General features: G+C 41.8%; 1 protein-coding gene across 28 annotated transcripts in view; it reads left to right on the top strand.

Annotated features, from left to right (window-relative positions):
* The window catches only part of DOCK9 (dedicator of cytokinesis 9), a 282,879-nt gene that overhangs the window by 131,869 nt on the left and 127,499 nt on the right, over nt 1–23,511 (top strand). For all 28 annotated transcript variants that reach the window (XR_009536799.1, XR_009536798.1, XR_009536800.1 and 25 more), the window contains exons 3-5: nt 17,476–17,565; nt 21,083–21,165; nt 22,852–22,921. Coding sequence is in view for 25 of the 28 variants with exons in the window: in XM_060129280.1 (XP_059985263.1) it covers nt 17,476–17,565; nt 21,083–21,165; nt 22,852–22,921 (243 nt within the window). In the remaining 3 variants the exon portion in view is untranslated. The remainder of the gene's footprint in view (nt 1–17,475; nt 17,566–21,082; nt 21,166–22,851; nt 22,922–23,511) is intronic.

Genomic DNA, 23,511 nt, shown 5'->3' with positions numbered 1-23,511 from the left:
ACCTGGAGTCATCTTTGTCTACTGGAGATTCCAGTTATTGCCCTTGATCTCCTGGGACTTAATCTTGGCACTTCCTTCTTCTCTACCTGATGCTGTTACCATCCAAGACCTGTCTTTTGTGAATTAAACTGCCTTATTATTTTTTTTAAAGCTTCCTTGATTCTTTGTTGTTTAATTTTAAAAACTAGTACATACTTGTAACAAACAAACAGGCATTATTGAAACACTTGACAATAAAAGCCTCCCCTACCACCTTCTTTTTAATCCCACTCCCCAGAACATAACCTGCTATATATACAGTTCTTTATGAACCGAATTGTCTTTAGAAATTTCGATGTTAATAACAATTGTTAAATTATGTTCCTTGAAGTTTTTTTTTTCCCACCAAATTTAAAAGCTTCCAGTTTACAACAAAGGTGAGAATTTTCACAAATGTTCACTTTTTCTAACTGTGGGTAAAATGATTATTCTTTAGTTCTTTCCTGAAAAATAAGGAATGCCACGGAAATGAAATTGACTATTAGTGGGATGCTGCTGCCAAAGTACGTTCTGCTCATAAATGGTTTCAGATCACGCCCCCAAATATGATGCCTTGAAAACTTCATTACAAGAGTAGATTACCTAGCTAAGGGATGAATAAATGGAAACCTCAGAATGATGCCTTTTGTTAGCATCATTTGTTAGCATGAGAAGTTAAATCAGATGATTACAAATTATACTCCATGTTGATGTATTTTTCCTGTCGTGTGCTCTGAGGAAGCTAAAGGTTGAACCTCAAGTTTCTCTGAGCGTGAAGTATGTATTCTTCTTGGTATCAGTTAGAGTAACAAAGTTATTTCGAGTTTTGCAGCCTGGAATGCAAAATTGTATTTGCAAACCTGAGATAAAACTGCTTAAGAAGCAAACAAACCACATAAATAATATACACTTAATTTAATTTCATCTTTTATCTCACAGACAAGGAACCTGGATGTTTAAGCATTTGTAGAAACAGATGATTGAAACTTTGAGAAAAACTCCTTTGTCCCTTTTGCCTATAACAACTTCTCTGGGGATACCAGACACAAATATTCTAGGAACAGCAGAGAACTCACTGACATTCTGCTGGCCAAGATTGAATGAACAGTGTTAAGTTCTGCTTGGGGGAAGTTTTTTCAAAGATTAAGGAGCTTGAATTTCAGCTTTCATCCCCATCACAGTAATTGTGATGGGGCACAGTGAAGTTTGGATAGTTATTTTTTTCTAGGAGACTCCTGTATTCTAATCCAGTAAGGTTATATGCTTTCTTGCTAAATTGTCTTGATGATTTTAATAGCTGTCCAGTTAGTGGAATGAGCCAAATGTCTTAGTGATGTCACAGATTCCTTCTGTCTGTCCCTGCATTTTTAGGCAGAATGGGAGCAGAATTATTATTGTATTATTAGAGGCAGAGGGAACAGATTAGATCAGGGGAAAGTATTTTACTTCGTATGGAAAAATGGTAGCAAGTTGGTTAGGAAGTGGGTCAGATAGTGAGCAAAATGCATAGTGGGGTTGATTTGCAATCCTATATTTACTAGTTAAACAATATTAGTTACCTGTTAGGATAATAGAATTTGGTGTGAAGTCCTGTCAACTATATTCAAAATGACAATTTACTAAACTATAGGTGTGCATAGTGATGATACATTTGTACAGGTCACAAGTAGACCTGTGTTGGTATTGGTCAGCCCCTAAGAACGTCTGAGTTCTCTGAAAATGAGCCTTATGGAGATAAGGTTTGTCGTTGGGTGTACTTGTCTAAGGTGGGAGAAGAGTGTTTAAAACAAAAAAACCCGAGAGACAGAGTCAATGTGAATTTTAAAAAGGCAAAAGGACAGTTCTCAGCTGTCAGAATATTTATGAAGTGAAGTTTTATCTGCCAAGATTGGGGTAGGACTACCGTGGCTCATATAGACTACGCTTGTTTTTTTTCAGAATCATACCCTGGCGCTTTGGGGTCGTTCTGTTCTGTCTCTGCCCTGGCTTTATGGTTCTCCTTTCCGGCAATATCATCTCTTCTTTCCCATCCTTCTAGAACCTTCTCACCCTTTGAGGCCACTTCAAATCCCCTGTCTTCTGAAGTTGTTGAAATCCACAGTAATTTTTTCCCCATTCTCTTAGTTCCTCTAATACTTACTGTCTACATTGTTACATGAATACCTAAGTGCGTTGTCTAGAGCTTTTCAGTAATGGCTTCTCACGGTTTTTGTGTTCAAGTGTCCCCACCCGTGCTGTGGCCCTGAGGACGGGGCTGTGCTGGTGCCTCTGTCACCTCCCTCCCCACCCATCCACCTCCACATCCACATGACCTCTGCACGCTGGATGCCAGGCTTGGGTGCTTCTGGCTTCGTATAAAATCTGTAAAGTTATTATGAACATTAATTAGTTTTCTTTGATTCATGAAGTGACTATGAATACCAGTGAGCACATGTGGAAATGCCAGTGACTAGAACTGTAAAACTTTTTGCTGCGCCAATGATTTGGTTTGGTGGAAAATTAGGTAATTTTTGAAATAAAAATAAAATGGGGGCTTCCCTGATGGCGCAGTGGTTGAGAGTCCGCCTGCTGATGCAGGGGACACGGGTTCGTGCCCCAGTCCGGGAAGATCCCACATGCCGCGGAGCGGCTGGGCCCGTGAGCCATGGCCGCTGAGCCTGCGCGTCCGGAGCCTGTGCTCCGCAGTGGGAGAGGCCACAACAGTGAGAGGCCCGCGTACCGCAAAAAAATAAAAGTAAAAAAATAAAATGGAAGTGAAACAGAGTCATAAAAGGAGCACACTTTCTGGTGACTAATGGACCTTTATTGTTCTTAAAGTTTTGTGGCCTCTTCAAGTTTACTTGGCAAAACTCTGAGAACTTACTTTTCCGTGGGTAAATAATAGGTAAACTTTAACAGGCAATTAGACAGAGATGATAACCTTTAAGATTAAAATGTTTTAGATCAAGAAAGGTAAGTTGAGGGACTTCCCTGGTGGTCCAATGGTTAAGACTCCGCACTTCCAGGGGGCATGGGTTCGATCCCTGGTTGGGGAACTAAGATCCCACATGCTGTGTGGTAAGGCCAAAAAAAAGAAAAAAGAAAGGTAAGTTGACTTATTGCTTAAGAAATGACAGATCTAAGCATAACTGTAAATAATGCCCAGGACTCCTCCCTTTCCTGTCAGAGACACAGAATTCCATGTGAGTCTGGCCGTTGATTTCCAATCAAGGTTCTCCTCCTTCAGGTGGAAGCCTTTTACTGGATGATACTGTTGGTGGTGACATTCTTAACTGCTGGCATCAATCCACTGAATCTATAGCTGGCTTTTGAGCTCCTTGTATCCTGGCTTGTTACACAGCTTACTAATGTTTGTGCAGTTTTATAAAGTGATAGAATATGGAAAAGGTAGTAAACAGTAAAAAAGGACGTTGGGAGGCAATTTATGGATACCATTTATATTTCACAAACATTAGACTTTGGTGTCTGATATAAACTAACAAGGCATAGAGTTTGTATGAAAGAAATAAAGAGAGAATGTCATATTCCGCTTCTGGGGATATACCCAAAAGAATTGAAAGCAGAGACTCAAAGAGATACTTGTACATCCATGTTCCTAATGGGATTATTCACAATAGCCCAAAGGAAGAAAAAACTCAAGTGTCCATCAGTGGGCAAATGGATAAACAAATTGTGTATATGCACAATGGAATATTATTCAGCCTTAAAAAGGAAGGAAGTTCTGATACATGCTGCAACATGGATGAACTTGGAGGACATTACGCTAATTGAAATGAGTCAAAAAAGGACAAATATTGTACATGGATGAACTTGGAGGATATTACGCTAATTGAAATGAGTCAAAAAAGGACAAATATTGTATCCCACTTGCATGAGATACCTAGAATAGTCAAATTTATCCAGACAGAAAGTGGAATGGTGGTTGCCAGGAGATGGAGGAGGGGGGATGGAGAGTTAATTATTTAATGGCTACAGATTTCAGTTTTGCAAGATGAAAAGAGTTCTATGCATGGATGGTGGTGACAGCTGTACAGTAATGAGGATATTCTTAATGCTACTGAATTGTACTCTTAACAGTGGTTGACATGTACATTTTATGTTATGGACATTATACCACAATGAAGAAAAAAGAGCAGGATGTTACGGGTTTTCTGTGCTGTACAGACGTGAAATTGTTGTCTTCCTGGAAGTTGTGTGAGAAGTCAGGGCAAGGAGTGTCTCTCAGGTGTTCTTGCTATTGACATTTCATGGTGTATCATCAATGTCAAATCTCTTTAGCAAGAGAATTTAAAAGATGGGAAAATTATTAATAATTGGCAACTCTAGAAATTTTCACTTTTGGAAAAGTTTAGATACAGGAGAATCCTAGAGTGTTCTCAGCATTGTATCGAAAAATGTGGTCAATCCATTTCCCTTTAAATAACATCCTGATTTTTATTTTTCTTCTGTTTCTTTTCCTCTTCTGCTTACATGACACTGATAATGATCTACAAACCACTGACCTGAAAAGGAAACCAGGCCCCACAACTTACAAAGGGGCTGGAAGTCCCTCATCTCATTTCCCATCTGTCCTTTTGAAAAGAAAGAATTTTTTTTTTCCACAGTGTTTTGTCCTTGCTTTTTATTATATGCTGCCAAAAAATAATCTCAATACTTTGTTTTGGGCTTTTTATTGGAAAGTGTTCTTCTGATAAAGTTCCTCAAAATTTTTATCGGTCTGCATTCAGTGGCCAACAATGTCAGTTTCTGTGAACATTGTAGGTTTTGGGTTATTAGTTCATGTCTAGGATTGAACCTACCTGAAAAATCTGGATAAATAATGTTTCTAAATTGACGTTGTCCAGACCTTCAGGAGATGAGGATTTTAATTCCAGGTCAAGAATTCTGCCTTTTACAGAAAACAGTGACAGGTCTTTTTTTTTTTTTTTTTTTTTTAACATCAAGTATGTCTTAAAAAGAAAAGCTTATTTTTTGGATAGCACTGATCAGCTGAGTTGAAGAGTGTATTTATTTAGCATATAGTTTAGAGTTATACTCTTTGTGCAAAGAGCTCAGACAGGGTTCCTGCTTTCGAATTGCTCAAAACTTAGGAGAGAAGATATTGAATTAATATTAAAAATAAGAAGGAGAATGTGACCACTGTCATGACAAATTGAATCCCATGGGAATTTATTCTTGGAACATTGAGATAGTGGGGCGTCCAGGTGCTGAGCCCTTAAAGTGGTTGGAAATGCAGAAGTCCAGCCTAAGAGAGAAGCCGGGGTTATCAGTCTGGGCTCACCAGCAGAAATGTGAGACAGCGGCCACAGGGACCGAGAGCATGAGAGTGCCCTCCAGGGGACTGAATCTTGGGGAACACCTTCACCTAGGAGGAAGCGGTGGTGGGAATCAGATACAGAAAGTGGGAAAAGGACCAGGAAACTGTGGGGCCCTGGAAGGGAGTGAGAGGCGTTTTGAAGAAGGCAGGCAAAAAGAGCAGACCGTCATGCGCTCCTGCCACTGGCATGGGAGAATGGTCCTTGGAGTTGATAGCTAGGGCATCATTGCCTGTGATGGTCGTTTCTTGCCAGGGCTGAAGAAGTGAGTGCGTGGGGCACAGAGGTTAGCGTTAAATGGTAGCAGAGAGAAGGGATCATCGTAAGTCAGAGCAATAACAGGAGGTTTTATCAGGACTGAGAGAATGAGCTAGGAAGGGAAGTCCAGGAATGAGGAAGAGATTGAAGATGCAAGCTCTGGGAGTGCGTTTTGAAGCAAGGCTCTTTAGGGGGCCCTGTGGGGATGGAGTGAAGGGTCTCTGCAGGAAGAGTTCAGGAAGGAGAGAGAGTTCTGTCTCTGAATGGGAAGGAGAGGATTGGGTATTTGAGAAATTTAGAGGCGGATTGGGCTGAGGGAGCTAATGTCAGGTTGGCCCAGGTGAAGAGCAGCCTGGGGGCGAGTCAGGAGGGTTTGGAAAGCAGGCTACGGGGCTTGGGATGGGGAGGGCGTAACAGTAAGAGTTATCAGTCAGTACCCCTACTGCTGTAACCGTGGCCACCGCCCTCATCCCTTCTTACCTTGGTGAATCCTATCAGGTCTTCCAGATCCTATCCTTGCCCTTCCTCCTGTCTAGGCTAACAGAGTAGCCAGAGTGATCTTTTAAAAACTAAGTTTCAAGGTAGGTCCGATGACCTCACCCAGGGAAGTCTTACTGTGGCCGTGCTCTTGTCCACCGCACCTCTCTGACCAGTCGCCTCCCCACTCTCTGCTGCAGCCATACTGGCCTCCGTGGGGCTCCTCTGTCACTCCAGGCAGCCTCCTGCCCCAGGGCCTCTTCTCAGGCTGTTCCTCTTCCCAGAGAGTTCTTTATCCACCTCTCACTCACTCACTGCAGGCCTTTCTCCAGTTCTTACTTCTCCGTGAGGCCCTTGCCTGCTGCCATGCCCTTCACCCTCTTGGCGTTCCAGGTCCTCTTTACCTTGCTCTGTTTTCTTTCTTCCTCAGCGTATTACTTACCTGCTTCTAAGATACTCACATGTTTATTGTTTATTCATGTGAACCCCGTGAGGGTGGGGATCTCGGTCGTATTCACTGATGTTTCCCGAGCACACAGGACATATGGCACAGAGTAGGAATTCAAGAAGTGCTCATTGAATGGAAGGAGTGAGTGAGAGAAAGAGAGAGTGAGAATGTATGAATCACCAACCAAGAGCGGGCTCCTTCCACCTAAGATTTTGATGAAATCAGCCTTGTTGGGAATGTTAACAGCTTAAGAACAGAGAAAAGAAAACAAAGGATGGGGATTAAGATGGCAAAGGGGTGGGCGTGTAGCTGCGGGACCCAAAAATGCGGAAGCTGAGTCCTCAGGACTCTCAGCTGCTGGGAAGTGTTCATGGCAGAGGGGTGGGCGTGTAGCTGCCGGACCCAAGAACGCGGAAGCTGAGTCCTCAGGACTCTCGGCTGCTGGGGAGTGTTCAGAGGTGGATGTTGGATGGGGAGGAGAAGACATGGGAGGACCCTGAGGATGAACAAGCTGAAGTGCCTGGTGCAGGGGAGCTGGAGGGATGGAAGGTGGCGCTGGGAGAAGGGGCGTTGCTGTGTTTGTCATCCCACAGGTGGAGTGCTGGGTAGGCAGCGTGGAGTGTGGGTGACTGTGGAGGGCCCATAGGAAAGGTGAACTGACATGTGTGAGCACTGAATAATAGTTGGATAGAAATTCAGAAGATTAATAGACGTGAAAATGTTCAGCCCAACTACCAGGTCTAATGAATTTAAATGATATATAAAATCAAACTGAAATAAGAAGTAAGTTCTGGGTATAGCTCCTCAAATGACTATTTTGAACATTTAATGTAAGCTTGACATGGATCCTTAGGCCCTTGGAAGGTATATATTGTAACCTTTCTTGTTAGAAATGCAGCAGGACAAGAAGTGATTTAGGAACCTTGGTCATTATTATTACCTTGACTGTTACATTTGTTCCTTAATTTGTTAAAACCTTTGTGTTCAGCTCACCCACTTTAAAGGAATGTCAGCCTTGGAAGTATGCCAATTCAGTGTTCCTTTGGTGAAGGGGAAAATTGCTTTTGAAAATCAGCTTCTATATCAGATTCTCAATCAGAAAATACAGAAATATATTGAAGAACCATAATTAACTTTGATTTGTGCCATCCTTTCTAAATGAAGGTAGCAGCCTTGTAGGGTAGGAGGACAGTCTGGCCGTAACCAGCGAGGTTCAGCTGATGTGGCACCCAGGTGGGTACTCTGGTCTTCCTCACTGCCCACGGGTGTACCTCTGGGTCCCTGTGCTCTGTGCAAGCAGAGGAGGCCCGTTCTTCAGTGGAGGGTGGCCCATGCCATGCTCCATGGGATGCAACTCTAGGGGACACGATTGATGCGCGTTCTTTGTTCTCCTAGGGAGCTGGGGCGTTCATACAGAATGCGGTGTGATGGTGCGCCAGCAGCTGGGCGCCTCAGGGAGCTGTGGTGCCTTTTGTGAACACCATTAGAGGAAAAACTTGTCAGGTTGTTGCTTCTATGTTTACTAGCACTTTAGACATTTTCTTCATTTTTCCTCAAGACAGCCGGGTGAGGGAAGTAGCTCTTTCCCCCCCTCCCCCACCATACCGGCAATGTATGACATGATTTTTGTTAGAAACACCATGCAGTGCTTAGGAAAAATTATGATCGAGTGGGGAGTTAAGATTACCTACATAAATAACTAGATGAAATAAAACACACACACACAAAATATTACCTTCATAAGTGAATCTAAGATTTTATTCTCTTCTCAGGTAGAATAAAAGATACTGGATGAATCTAGTAGTCCATCACTGTATGCATGTTTTCCCCATATCAGGTCACATTTTCTTTCCTTCCTCCCTCCCTCCCTTCTGTCTCACTCACTCTCTTTCTTTCTTTTTCAAATTTTCTTTGCTTTTTAAAAATAACGTTTGCTCACATTTTAAATAGGTCAGAGAGACCAGTGAAGGTTCTACAGTGAGTGGAATTGGGTAAGCACAGACCTCATGTATAACCAGTGACGAGTAGAAGGACACTTTTATCTGTGTGATTCATGTATATGTCTTAGGTTATTAAACACTACTCACAGGCATTGACAGAGGAAGATTTGAGCCAAGATGAAATCTTAAGACAGTGCAAGCAGTGGAGATTTATTTATACCGTATCTCTAGCATTCACTGAAAATCATTCTTTATTATGGTTATTTGTAACTATAAGACTTTATTATTTTCTCCCCAAATAGAAAATAAAACCTCTGTGAGAGTGGCAAACCATAGTTGTTGTTTTTTTATTATAAACCATAGCTTTTTGAAAATTCACCTTTGCATTTGTGATGTTCCTACAACAGTGCTTAATTCGTGGTAAGCATTTAATATGTTTTGAGTAAATGGATGGATTTGAGATCTCGGCACCAGCTGCCTTTGTGGTCGTAAGGGCACAGCTCAAGGTGGTGGATCAAGGGAGTAGAAGAGAGGCAGACATGTTTGCATGCAAAAACAAAACTCAGAAGTCCTTCAAGAAAAAGAAAAGCTGGGTTTTGGTCTCAGAATCATCAGATGCCATTTAACATATTACTAGGCGCACACTCGTGGTTCCTACAACCTGAATGGGTCCTGCTGTGTCCATACCTCTGCCTTTTCCTACCAGGGTTGCCTGGCAGAACCTGGGCCCTGCCGAGTGTCCTGTGTGGGTTTGATGGACCTTGCATCAGCAGCACCCTTGAGTGTGTGCCTGAGATCCAGTGAGGACAAATTAAGGGAGTTCCGTGAAGTCCCCTGATGTCAGAAGTCCTCCAATCAGGACTTCCCCATCTGCTTAGCATTTTATCCGCAAAGCATAACCTCTGCTCCACTGCGTGTAAGATAGGACTTTACCTGGCGTCCCAGGCTTTGAAGGGCTGCTCTGAGCAGACCGTCCTGGCGGTGCTGGTAAATGCGCAGAGGGGCTTGTGTGAAATTATCCTTGATGCACGAGCGAGGCCTTACGTGTGAATGAAGGCGTGTGCCTCCCTAAGGCAAGTCCTGAAAGGAAACTTCATTGGGATATTGGAAGTATATAAATAATGGACATGTTTTAACGTGAAGCATATTCACTACGCTAGGTATTCGCACAAAGGTATGGTGTTTTTAACAACTAAAATTGCATTCTAAAGAAGACATAGAGAACCATACACAGACAACTAGAAAATGAAAGAAGCTACACTTGCCTACCCCTTCCTCAAGGCTCTGTTACCGAATAGAATGGTAGTTGTTCTAGACAATAGGGTAGTGGCAAGACCTGAGATGTAGTCATCTGGGTCTAGATTTTAGCCCCAGGTCTGTCTGTCACTAATCTGGGTATTTCAGTAAGCCATAAACCTTCCTAAAATTCACCTTTCCTTTTTTGTTTTTAAAATGATGCTCCCATGTAAATTCACCTTTCTTAACCTGTAATTCAGGGATAACATTTGCCCTAAAATTGGAGTTCTCATTAGATGTGTGAGAATCCAAAGAGATACCACCATTCAAGGAAGCTCTTTGTACACACTGGCTGATGCCCGCCAGGCAACAGGGAGGGAGCTGAGTGCCCAGGATGCTTAGTGGAGTCGCCTTCCTCTCCTCTAGGTAACATCGTTTTATTTTTGAGGTTGGCAGTTTTTAGTTGTAAAGTCACATGATGTGGAGCAGGCTGAGCCCCTTACTCATGGGGAAGCTGGACCTGCCACGTGTCCACTCAGGTGGCTGCAAGGCCTCTCCTCGTTTTCTGGATAGCCAGCCCCGTCCTCACTTCTGCAGTGATACTTAAGTGATTAGAGGGATTTCCCTGCTGGCGCAGCGGTTAAGAATCCGCCTGCCAATGCAGGGGACACGGGTTTGCGCTCTGGTCCAGGAAGATACCACGTGCTGCGGAGCAGCGAAGCCCGTGCGCCACAACTACTGAGCCTGTGCTCTAGAGCCCACGAGCCACAACTACTGAGCCCACGTGCCACAACTACTGAAGCCTGTGCGCCTAGAGCCCGTGCTCCACAACAAGAGAAGCCACTGCAACAAGAAGCCCGCGCACTGTGACGGAGAGTAGCCCCCGCTCGCTGCAACTAGAGAAAGCCTGCACGCAGCAACGAAGACCCAATGCAGCCAAAAATAAATAAATTTATTAAAATAAAAAAAAGAAACCAGCTTCTCTGTAATACCAAACACCCCCCGCCCCCCAATTGATGAGTCTGGTCATTAAGGGTTTTGAACATTTAACTTATTTAGTTATAATTTACTGCATTTGACCAAGCTGTTATGTAATACATAATTTGGGGGGTTTTCAAGGTAGCAGAGTGAAATTTTTATGACTATCAAAGGTCTACTGACATTTATAAATGTACATATATGACACTTTAGGAAACAGGACACTATGCAGTGACAGAGCTACCTGATGTCTCACCAGTTGCTAAGACACTGTCTCATTCGGAGCCCCAAGCGATTCCATTTAAAAGTCCCGACTGCCCATTCATTCAGACATTCAGGTTAGGCCAGATGTTATGTAAGGGTGTTGGAGAAGCAAAGATGACTAGCACAGTCTGAGGTTCTTGAGTCTGGTGGGCGATGCAGCAAGGTTTCTGAGTAATTTCCACAGAACTGCGTGTGTGCCATGTGCTGCAGGAGGTGGGAGTGAGCAGCCCCGCAGCCAGGCGCAGGGGCTGCTACGTTAGGGAGTCAGAAGTAGCCCGCGTGCTGGAGGGTCAGAGACAGGCAGGAGAGGAGTCCAGAGAAGTCAGTACCGTGGGTCACCAAAGGTCAGGTCATGCTGAGGAGTCTGGACTTTATTCTCATGGCAGTGGTGGTGGGGGTCCTTGAAAGGATTCAAGCTGAGGCATGATGCTATTGATAAGAGTTTCAGAAAGATGACTGGCAGCTGTGCAGAGGGCTGGTTGAGGGAAGGCAGACATCCCCGTCAGGGAGGGTGCCACACTGAGGTTCACACAAGAGCCCCCTAAATCGGTGCATTGTCATGGGGATGTACAGCAAGGAAAGTCCTTGACGGCACAGGGTGATGCTGTTGAGGGAAGAGAGAGAGACAGTTAAAGATGGAAACCTGGGCACCGGGCAGGGACTAGTGAAGAGGAGCTGTCAGAGAGAGACAGAGAGATGTCCGTTTCTCTGCCCATATTAGGCTCCATCCTTGTAATGTTTTAGTTTCTCGGGAGTTGTTTTTTATTAAGTCCCTTCAGAAACCTAAGTGGACATCTTTCTCTGGACCCTTGTCTTGTCCCATGCCTTGTTTGTTTTCTTGATTATTAGTGCATTAAACATTGAGAATCCTCAGGAAACCGCTTCCCTGGAAATGGACTTGTCTGACCTTCATGGAACACTGTGGGTCTGATCTCTGCAGTGAGATGCGGGGAACGCCCTGTGTGGATTTCAGTTTCCAGCCTAGCTTGGAACTGAATCCTCTCAAAAGCTAGTAATCTGCTCTGAAACAAATGCATCTGCCAGATATTTGGAAAGGTTCCATTACTGCTGTGCTCAGTAAGTTGCAGCTAAGTTCCCAGCCTTGTCTAAAGTGAGGTTTAATACTGTGCAGGATACAAAACGTTTAATGTACGGACATGCATCCAAGGGGGTATTTCCAGCAGATTCAGAGGGACCTAGAGACAGAGGGAGGAGGTGTTGAGAGCTGTCTCTCTAGCAGGGAGCAGTTGAAAATCCACTTGGCGCAGTTGAGCACAATAAAAATTCAACCCAGGGCTTACTCTTTAGCTAGGGAGATGGGCCATGCCCGCCTGAGAGCTCAGTCTTACCCAGACCACCTGGGCTTTGATTTCTGCCACATCCACTTGCCACCCTCCACTGCGCCTTGGCCCCTCCTACCCTCACTCCCCAGGCCTCAAGGCCCATCTTAGAGGTAAGATGGCAGGAGCATAGGAATCCCTTCTCTCTCTCTGTGCAGCCATACCTACTGACCGATTACTGAGGAGAACCCTCTTCACCTCTTCTGTGTCTCAGGTGGTGCACTTTGGCCTCGCCTTCCTTTGGAGTTGTTCTGCTTAGGACACCCGAGGAGCAGCCACCTCTGAGCTCGCACTCCCTCCTGGGCTGCCCGTGATGTTTGTTTTCTGTCTGAGGGCGGACACTCCCTGCCCTGCGCTCCTTAGGACAGGAGAGATGGGGAGAGTCCTTGTAGATACACACAGCTGGCTCAGGTTACAGCCCACCCACTTCTCTGGGATTTTGTCTCCAGCTCATTGTTCCTGTGTCCCAGGGGAAGGGTGGACCTTTTGTTTCAATGTCTGAATCGTAAGTCCTATAAAATATGATATATTAGACACTCAGTAGATATGCATACTTCCCACCAGGAATTAAGAGGGTTGTTTTATTATAGTTTAATGCCCATTGTAAAGTGATTAATAAAAAAAATCTGGTGCCTTATGAGTTGAGAGGATTAGAAAAATAAAGAAATGATGACACAAAAGAACATCTTCGTTAATACTAACGCCTGTATTTAAGTCTACAGAGTGAATCTTCCCTCCTTTTAATCCAATTCCTTTCATAAAAACACATTAAAACAATTCCTTTCATTAAAAAAGTAAGTGGGGTAATTGACTATAAATCAAAAAAGATACAGCGTATTCATCTTTTTTCTGGATGTCTTTTAAGTTTTTAGTTTCTCACAAAGCAATTCGTAGCACTCATAATAAACCACTTGTGAGAGAGAGACTTAGAATTCCATGGAACTATGGAGTTTTTAAACCACAAAGAAAACCTAGAGATCCTAGAAAATTCTGGATTTGGAAAGTTAAAACTTTCCTCCAAGATTACACAGCTAATTAGAGGCAGAGCTCAGATGAGAACTCAGGTTTCCTGGCTCTCAAGTCCAACCTCTTTCCAAGATCACTTCTCAAATTCTTCCATAGGAAGTTTAATTAAATTATGTGCTTCACATTGCTTGTGGTTTGAAACATGAGCTTCTTGGTATCCCAGCCTCAGTGGGGTCAAGGTAGCGTGTTAGCCAGCACCCTACGGAGGAAAGACAGAGCCCTGGCCAGGTTGGGGGCAGGAAGTTCATTAGTAAGAGGGATTCCAAGTTAAAGCTAAAGAAACAGGGCCACAGCAGGCCATCAGGGAAGAGCAGTGAGTGGTGAAGAAGAGGGGCAGGACATGCCCGGAAGGCCCCGGGGTTGTGCCCAGGTGAGGAAACGTGGTACCTCTGTATGTTCCCTTTAGGGACCCTGCTTCCCTGGGCTGAGCATCCCGCATTCCTGATTACGGCTCATAGCCTTTAAAGTGACCCCGGTTTTTGGAGGGAATCATTTCAACCAAGAGGAAAAAAAAAGTTTTTAAAATAAAAAAGGCTCTATTTGAAATTTGTCCTCCTAACTAGACTTGGAGATAGTCGTAAATTGTACCCTTTATATTCGAATCTGGGGGCACCTCTGCATTTCATCAGTTCATTCCATTAAAAAAAAAGTCCCATAAAGATTGGCCTAGGCTCTCAGGTGTCCATGCATCATTATACAAGTCCTTTAGAAGAGGACTTCACCTTTTTCTCCTCCTTTTGCAGTCCTAAGTTACCTTTTCAATTAGTCCTAAAATTTTGTGGAAGGCCTCATAAGAGTCATGCCCATACTTGGCCAAGGTAATTAAGAATTTTGTGCGTCAAGCACTGCCAGTGTTTAACCTAAGAAACAATATTGACTGAAAAAAATTGAATCTGTTATAGTTGCTAGAAGAAGACTTTTATTTTTATTTTTGTTTTTTTGTGGTACGCGGGCCTCTCACTGTTGTGGCCTCTCCTGTTGCGGAGCACAGGCTCCAGACACGCAGGCTCAGTGGCCATGGCTCACGGGCCCAGCCGCTCCGCGGCATGTGGGATCTTCCCGGACCGGGGCACAAACCCGTGTCCCCTGCATCGGCAGGCGGACACTCAACCACTGCGCCACCAGGGAAGCTGGGCTTTAAATTGTATTTTGTATTGTGAGATTTATATCCCAAAGGATGTTTGAGATGCTAGCTATGTTTAGATTTAATTTTCAGATCTTATCACACTTCATAGTGTGCACTGTTTTTTCCCCCCTACCCCTTGCAGATGTACAGCTTTTTTAGTAGAATGGAAATAATTTATTTGCAAACAAAGGGATGGGACTGATGTTCTTTGAATGTCCACCTTGATGATGATTTATATAAGGTGGACACAGACCCATCTTTTAGCAGGAATATGATTTTAGTTAATAGTAAAGTAGGAAAGAATACCACAACCATGAAAAAGAAAATTAAGCTCATATTTGAGAAGAGTTTTAGTGTTCATTGAGTATAAATCTGCTGGTACCGATTTGGACTCTGTTATAAGCCAGATAAATAAAACTACAGAAATTTAATGTGAATCGATTTGACATACAGTAGACTATTACCTGAATGTGACTTTTAATACATAAAATATATGGAGAAGTTAAACAAACCAGAATACCATTTAATAATGTGCATTGAGAACTAGAATTAATAAGCAGATCAGAATACATTCATTGGCTGTGTGTTCTCTGATTAGGAGAGTCGAAATGGGAATTATGATAAACAAGTGGGTTAGTGAGGCTAAACTCAAAGCAGAAGGAACAAGAGGAAAGACCTTGGCAACTGGTGACATCAAACTGTGACTCCTCATTGGAGCCAAGTCCAGGAGTCCCCCAGTGGGTCACAGCCTGATGGATCCCAGCCTTTCCTATTAAATGGTGACAAAGACATTGACAAAATTGCTTTGGTCATACAAGTCCTGTTCTTTCTGTTGGCTCATTCTTTCCCTAGTTAAAACCATTGACTAGGCTGTAGGTTGGTGCGGTTTTAGAGATGTTTAATTCAAGCTAATTTGAGTTTTAGGCAGTTTTTTCTTTGGCGTATATTTTTTTAATTCTAGGACTTAATGGGTTTGCTTTTTATGTGTATGCAAAAAACTAATCTCATCTATTATGACTTGATTTTGTTATTTTAACTTTCTAAGGGTAGGCTTATCTTCACATTTATCTTCCTTTTTGTACTAAACACAACTTGTACTCATCCTGTACAGTGTAGCGTAAGCATCTTTGCCTCAGTGCACGTCTTCATCTTCTTGATGTCCACTTCTCCTCCCTGTCGGATTTAGACTCCCCTCTTAGACTCTTTCCTCTCGTACCAGCCTGTGCTTCTGTGTTCTTCTTTCTTACACCCTTCTGGTATTGGTGGGTGGTAATAAACACATGGATGATTGGTTTAATTATGCCCAGTGCTCTCTTATCTGTTAAAAGTCGTCTATCTTTAATGAGTAAAGTTGCTTTCTTTTTAAATTGAAAACGTAATTCACTTTGATCCACAATAATAAAAAGGTTTCATTTCCTATTTTTCTTACCTTAAAGGGGTGTTTGGAAAAGTGTCACATAATTAAAGTTTCTTGAGTTGGTAATTCCACTAGGAAAATTCTGTAATAAATTTTATTTCTTCCGAATGTTCTGATGGAGAATGAGCTGGAAATGACCCTAATAGTCCTATTTCTTGACCTGAGCCATTTCATGAACATTTTTAAAGTACGATAATTAGTTTCAAAAAATCGTGATAGACCCAAATAAATCAAGATAAGGACGCAGTAAGTGGGGGTATAGAATGTGTCCTTCTTTGAAGTGCACATAATTTCTTAATTCCTCTTTACTGGTATACCTGATTCTTAACAGTTTTGACAATCGATGTTTTACTTTGAAGTTTTTTGAATAGATTATGCCTCCAGTGCCTACTGTCATTCATCTCTATGGCATTTCATGGAACAAGGTGTGTAAGAAGGGTCACCATTTGTGACTTTCACAAAGAAGCCAAGAGCCAGGGTGTTGAAAGCCCCGTGGAGGAGGCTGAATGAATTAATAATTCACCTGTGAAGGACTTTGGTAGAGAACAGAGTTCCTTCCTTCTCTTCCTGTAGAATATGGAAGCCTTATTGTAAAAGTAGGTTTTAAGATTGCTTTCAAAGATGGTCACAGTGCAAGCAAAGAGTAAAGACAGGTGAAGCAGACACAACAGGGAGACAATACGGGCAGGAAATAAGATTATTAAAAAATGTATGCCCTGGAATTCTTCCCCTGTGCTGGCAGAGGAGGGACCACAGATCTGACCCAAAGTTTCCTCCAGTCTTAGGAAGAAGAAAAACAGATGGGACAGATGCTGGGAGATCCCAGCTTAGTAATTAGCCTCAGGAACCAATGGGATAGATTCTGTCAACAAGCTGGTTTCTTGTGTGCTGTTTTTATAACTATGATCTGTTAATAGTATCCAAGGATTACAGTCCATGGGAGAAAAAATCTAGAACATTCCTTCCTGAAGCCCAAGGCCTAGTTAACTCGAATTGACATTACAGTCCCTACACTACAGTGTTAATTAGGGTAGATGTGTTGCTGCCTAAAGTCCTGAGAGATTTTATTATTTAGAATAAGCATTTAAGCCTCATGAAACAGGAGCAGTTCTCAGTTACAGGAGGGAAGGTAGTGTTCACAGTCACAGATTCAGTCAACAAATATTAAGGACCTGCTACGGGTCCCACTGGGGATGTGGCAGTGAATAAGAACAGTTGTAAAAGGCAGTTAAGAGATGGATGTATAACAATGTGAATGTACTTAATGCCCCTGAACTGTACACTTAAAAATGGTTCAAATGGTGAATGTTATGTCTCTTTTACCACAGTTTTAAAACTGCCGCAATCCAGGCAAGTAAAAGGCAACTTCGTGGGACTAGATCAAGCACGTGGGGTGGGGGAGTGTTAGGGTCTCTGAAAGGGGCCTCTTTCCTGCCTGGAGGGGTCCTTGAGCCCGTGATCCAGAAGGACTTGGGAGCCACTGCCCCCACCTTTTGAAGTTTAAGGAGCCAGCTGGAGTCTGGGGTCCACGGGGTGCGACTGCAGAGGAAGGGGAAGGGCCCCACTGCCCTGGGAGGCTGGCGCCTTAACGTCTTCACTTAACCGAGTCGTGTCCTGGTGCTTCCTTCACAGACGGCCATCCTGAGACGACAGGGGCGGTACGTATGCTCCACCATCCCTGCCAACGCACAGCAGGAAGCTCAGAGCTTATTTGTTACAGAGGTAATGTATTTCTTCTATGCCTCCTCCCCTTTTAAAAATTTCAGTGATATTTTCAAGAAAGTGTCAAAGAGGTAATTACATTTTTATGATGGAAGTTAGAATAGAAAAATAATAAGAAGTTTTCAGAGTCTGAAACTTGGACAGAAATGTCAACAGGAGTCAATTTGATGACAAAACATGAATTCTACAAAACTTATCTCATAGCCTTAGAATAGGAGTAACTTGTGAATGAACTCACTGGACACCTAGCAGACTTTGATATTGTTTTTTTGTGTGTTTTTTTTTGCTGGGTTTTCTTTTTTTTTACATCTTTATTGGAGTATAATTGCTTTACAATGGTGTTATATTGTTTTTAATGGAGACTCAGCACATGCATTTATGTATTCGTTGACTTCATTTATGTGTTTATACTTGTAATTTATTATCAAGATTAGTTCAATATTCATGAAGTACCAGGTAACAACGAGCAGAGCCTAACTATCCCTGATAAATATATGATTATTATTACTTTTGTTTGAACATACAGAAAACGACTCTTTCGTTAAGGAGGAAAGAAAAATTATTGCTTTGAGATTGCTTGCTTGTTCTGTCTTGAGGTGTTTGTTTCTTCCTACAGGTGCCTTTAGATAGGATGAACGAGTTAGATGTTTTAATTTTGTTTCTTGAAGTGCTCCTTCATTTAAAAAATAGTGTATTTTTATCCCCATTTTTCTAGTTGATATTTAGGAGCTAAATATGCCCATCAATAAATTTGCCCACTACAAGGAAGCTATGCTGTTCTAAGCGAAGGCCCATTACAATAACAACGTTTAGTTTCACTGAGATTTTTGAAAACTTGAATGTATAGTTAAAATTTTTGAAGTGTGTTGTTCTCTTATCATTCTGAAAAGGTAACTTCTTGTCTTACCTCCTTTGCCACTCTATTCATAATATTAATGCAAGACAAACACAGCCAAATATGTTTACAGAGTCTCAAATGTTTATTTTAAATCAGGACATTAGGCGAACTGTCCTGCAGCCTGTTTTTGTAAAGAAAGGTACACTGCGGCACAGCTGCACCCATTTGCTCGCTCACATATGCCTGTGACTACTTCACATTACAGCTCAGACACCAGTGGCTGCAATGGACACAGTGTGTCCCTCAAAGCTGAAAATACTTGCTATCTGGCCTTTTGCAGAAAAAAATTTGTTGATCCTTGTTTTAAAGCATATAGTAAAATTATTAATTACTAATTCAGTTCTCCCAGTTTCTTAAAAAAAATATTGTGTTTGAGGGACAGCTCTCCATTAAGTTCTCCCATCGCTGCAGGCTGGGCAATAGCGACTTCACCCTGTGGGGCAGGAGCCAGCATAGCTACACCCTCTTGGGCCTCTTCCACCAGGGTGGAGTGCAACAGCACTTCCGCCCCGTACTCTTGTCCACAGGAGGATGACCTAATGGCTTTAAACAAAACAAAACAAAACTTCAAAAACCTTCCAGTATAACTTCAAAATATTATTGAATTTCACAAGTTTGAAAGGTCAGTCATGAAATCAGCCCAGTCAGATCCCTGTCTCTTTAGAGATGCAGTTCTCTGCGTACTGATTTCTGATTGAACCCCTTGTCTCCTAGACTTTCTACACCGCCAGAGGGGTGCGGGTTGCTTGCCTTGTTCTGTGCACCTGCCTTGGAATTTTGCCTGTGCCTGCCTTGTGGGTGGTCAACAATGGCTTATTCAATGAGTGAAACTAGTTACTTAACCTGGTTAACTGTGTTTTTTGCAGTTCCTTATAATTTAAAATATTTAAACATTGTAATTATCTTTCTTACCCATTTTCCGTAAGATATTAAAAATCTGGGCACTCAGGTGTTCTGTTCATAAATGCACTGATTATGTACAAGTGTATACTTATTTATTTATTTTTAATTGGGCAGGTACATTTTATACTTCGGAATAGGTTTAATATCCTACAAGAGACTTTGGTGGTATGAAAGTTGAAGTTGAAGGGCTTGGTGAAAAACCAGAACAAAGATAATAGAGCATGTCCACAAGACTGTGTCATACATAGTCTGACCTGACTTAGCTATGCTAATGGACCCAGGGGTAGGATGGGAAAACCCAAACCTACAGATAATTCTGAAGTCATACTGGTTTTGGAATGTGATTTTGAGTGTGGATGTCTGATGTTCTAAATGTGAAAATGCTTTGAAATTTAAAAAAAAAAAGCATTTATAAGAATAAAATGGTATTTAAAAACATTTGTAACTACTTAGCAAAGAAATTGAAAAGTTGTTCAGCTCCCACATCTGACTTTGTTTTTAACCCTTCTCTGCTCTTTATTCCACCTCAGAATGATAATATAAAAAACTTACTCTACCTTCCGTTCACAACCTTGCCGATAGAGTGCTTAATGTAGAGCCTGGCACAAGAGGCATTAGCTGTAGTTACTTTCATGACCTTGGGGTTTTGCTTCAGAAAGCCTTCGGGCATGAAGTATGAAATGGATAAAAAGGTTCACAGTATAAACAACAAAGTGAAGTAAACAGAGTAGAGACTTTGTTCATGATGTTTCAGCCAGAGTCAAGTCAACTAGGTACGACTAATACATTTAACTACCTATGTTTTCACTTTATTCATTCATTTTTTGCCACACTGACATCTATATATGTGTAGTCTAGAGCTGTCCATACGGAAAAGCAAGTTTGCTGATGGAAAATAAATCAAATGCTTCACCTGTTGATTTTGACTCATTCATATTTGAAGATCTGGTGGAGGAGACCTTATAATCTTAAGACTCTACACACTACTCAGTGGATCCTCCTGGACAGATGAATGAAAGACACCGTGCTGGTTGGTCGAGCTTGTCAGATAGCGAGGTAGTTTAATGCAGTCCGTGTAGGTTGGTGTCACTGTGGAATCTGGGCAATGGACTGCTCCATACTTTGTACATTTGTACACATGCACGCACACATGTACACGTGAAGAGATCATGGTGCCGCTGTGAATTGGAATCTAAATCTTTCTTCCTAATTACCTCACACTGTCCCTTATAAATAAAATGAAAATCTGAGGGCAAATGTATGTAATATTGACTAATGAGCAAGTTTTAATATTAGTAAATACTATGGAAGTATCTTTAGGTTCACACTTTCCATTTACTTTCATGTTCTTCTAGAAGCCCACATGACTTCTTAGGAGCCAAGTGGTTTTAAGTCAGAAACAGCACATTGTTATGTAAATGCAGCAAGAGGAGGTGAGGTTTGTCTCCTTGTAACATCTGCTTATCATCTGATCATGAATGACGATGACCTAAGTGACCCCTCTCCCAAGTGTAACGTTTCAGTGGTTCTTAAGCTTCATAAGAACCTCTAATGGTGGCATTTCAGGCATGAGAGGGTTGAGGGGAAAGAATTTTTTTGATATTGGTGTGGGTGTGCATTCATAAACTTTCCCAAATGTTTTCCAAAAGTCATCACATGTCTTTTCTTTTTCTCTCATGCTTTTTTTTTTTATGCTCTCCCCCCCTCCCCAAATAGTGCATCAAAACCTATAACTCTGACTGGCATCTTGTGAACTACAAATATGAAGATTACTCAGGAGAGTTTCGACAGCTTCCAAAGTGAGTAAATGATCAGACCACACAAGATGGGGTTATACACACAGGGAAAGTTCTTTGTACTTGAAATGCCTAGGGAGATGTGTAACTTCACATGCAATCAGAGTGATTAGAGAAAATATTTCTAGATGGTTTGTGTGTATATGGGTTAGCTATTGTTTACAGGGTATTTGTTAATAGTACTCAAACCCGGTACTCTGGGAATTGGTAGGTGGTAAGAAACACATGGATGGTTTAATTATGTTCAGTGATTCTGCTCAGGGTACCACTGATGAAACAAAAACAGGTGAGATTTTTTTCAGTGAGAAACAGAAAACAAAATGTAAGTGTATTGAAATATGCTGAGGTGTGTTTTATCTTAAAAATAATATTTTGAAAAGACATGAAAAGCATTTTATATTGAACAAATTTTATATTTAAAAAATGTACATCAACGAACAAGCATTTTCTCAAATTTCTTTACCTCCTTTAAAGTATTAACTCATTCTAAAATATACCAAAAGCAAGTGTGTTTAGATTGATGAGCAGTAGTTAAAGTAAACCAGGTATAGATAGGTCTTGCCTTGAGAGGGTATCTGTTATAAAATGGTACATCCTGAAATAACACAGTTGGCAGATTTTAGTTTATTATGAAAATTGAAAGCACATAATGATGGATTGTGTTTCAAAAGTAACCGTTGCCAATGAAAATTTTAATTAAGACCCAGTTAATAAATTTTTCTTAGGGTTTGTTCTATGAGTTTGAACTGTTTATACTATTCTCAGTGGACCTAGCTGTTTGTTTTTTCTGTTTGTGTGGTTCAGCCACTCCTTAAGAGCGTCCAGCCAACTTCCCAATTGCCTCTTTTTAAACCTCTGCTGAGAACACTCCCTTCCAGCATTGTCCAGATGGGTATGCTCCTTACTTCTATATGTACCCAGTACTTATCTGGGGACTTAATTCTTCCTGTTTGGTCGGTAAAGCTATCTTTACTGATACGTTTGTTCATGCTCTTCTCGTGACTGAAAGAGAACCGACCGGGGATTCGGTGTATTTTATACGATATACTTTTACTGCTGGTGGATTTTACCTCTTGGCGTTAATAAGTATTTCAGTTGTGTGATGAGAAGTAGACGAAGGTTGTAACAGTGATTAAGAACATAGACTCTGTAGTCGGCCTGCATCATCTACTTACTCTGCCCTCTGTAAGCCTTAGTGTCCTCATCTGTTAAGTGGTCTTAGCACCAGTCCCCACCATCTAAAGGACTAAAGGAGGTAACACATGTGAAGTACAGCACAGTGCCTAGCACATAATAACCGTTTAATGACTGATATCGTTATTGTTCTGTTTTTGTTGTTAATACCATCATCATTAAGACTGTGGTTTCCAATCACTTCAGATGGAGTGACCTCATTTAAACTTCGTATTAAAAGTTATTCTACCGTGTGTTTATTTATTAATACACTTTCCCATTTTTAATCTACGTAACTCCCAACAAGCCATGCCGTCTTGTCTGCCTGGCTTTTGGGAGCTCTCTAACTCTTGCATCACCCACTTTGAAAAGCAACTTCATCTGTTGTTTTTATTCTTTAGCCAAGTGGGCCAGCTTTGGATTTGTTAAATGCTGGTTCCTTTGATGGGGGAAGAAATGCAGCATCTCTTCATAGATTAGGTAATTATAAAACAAGATTCTTTCTTCTTTTTAAAGCAAAGTGGCCAAGTTGGATAAACTTCCAGTTCATGTCTATGAAGTTGATGAGGAGGTGGACAAAGATGAGGTAGGATGCTTGCTGGCGGATCGAAGGATTCATTTAGTTCACAGATTTAGAAGATTCATTGGAAAATTACCAACGTTTAGCCAAAACAGGAATTGGAGTGTTCCTTGAAACCGGGGAGGAATTTTTAAAAAATGTATTGTTTGATTGATTGAAATAAGGTCTCTGTTTCAACTTGACTGCTTAGCATTGCCTGTTCCTCTGGTCCTTGTTTATTTGTTCTGAGATCATTTTCAAAGTCCTGGACAAGATTTGGCTACATTGTTAAAAGATCAAGATTACTTAGATCCTAAGTTGAGGTTGTTTTTCAGCAGGCTATTTGAAACAAACTGGCAGCCAGTAGATTTTAAATGGCTGTTTCTTCAGTGAGGGCTCTGAGTAAAGTAGATAGTACCCAGAACCTCTGAATTTAACAAGCCCACTCCCCCTACTATTGGGGGAACGGTTATGGCCAGAGAAGTGTATAAAGAGAGCCGGGAATTAAGGTGACCGTGTCCACTGAGCAGGGAAAACCTACTAAAAAGTTAGTGCTGCCTATCTCTGCATTACTTACTCTTTCCTACTCAGTATTAGATGCCTAATTGTGAGTGTTA

This window comes from Lagenorhynchus albirostris, chromosome 18 (assembly GCF_949774975.1).
Source record: "Lagenorhynchus albirostris chromosome 18, mLagAlb1.1, whole genome shotgun sequence".
Taxonomy (NCBI): Eukaryota; Metazoa; Chordata; class Mammalia; order Artiodactyla; family Delphinidae; genus Lagenorhynchus; species Lagenorhynchus albirostris.
The sequence above is the reverse complement of the archived record's forward strand: the minus strand, read 5'-3'. Positions and strand labels throughout refer to the sequence as shown.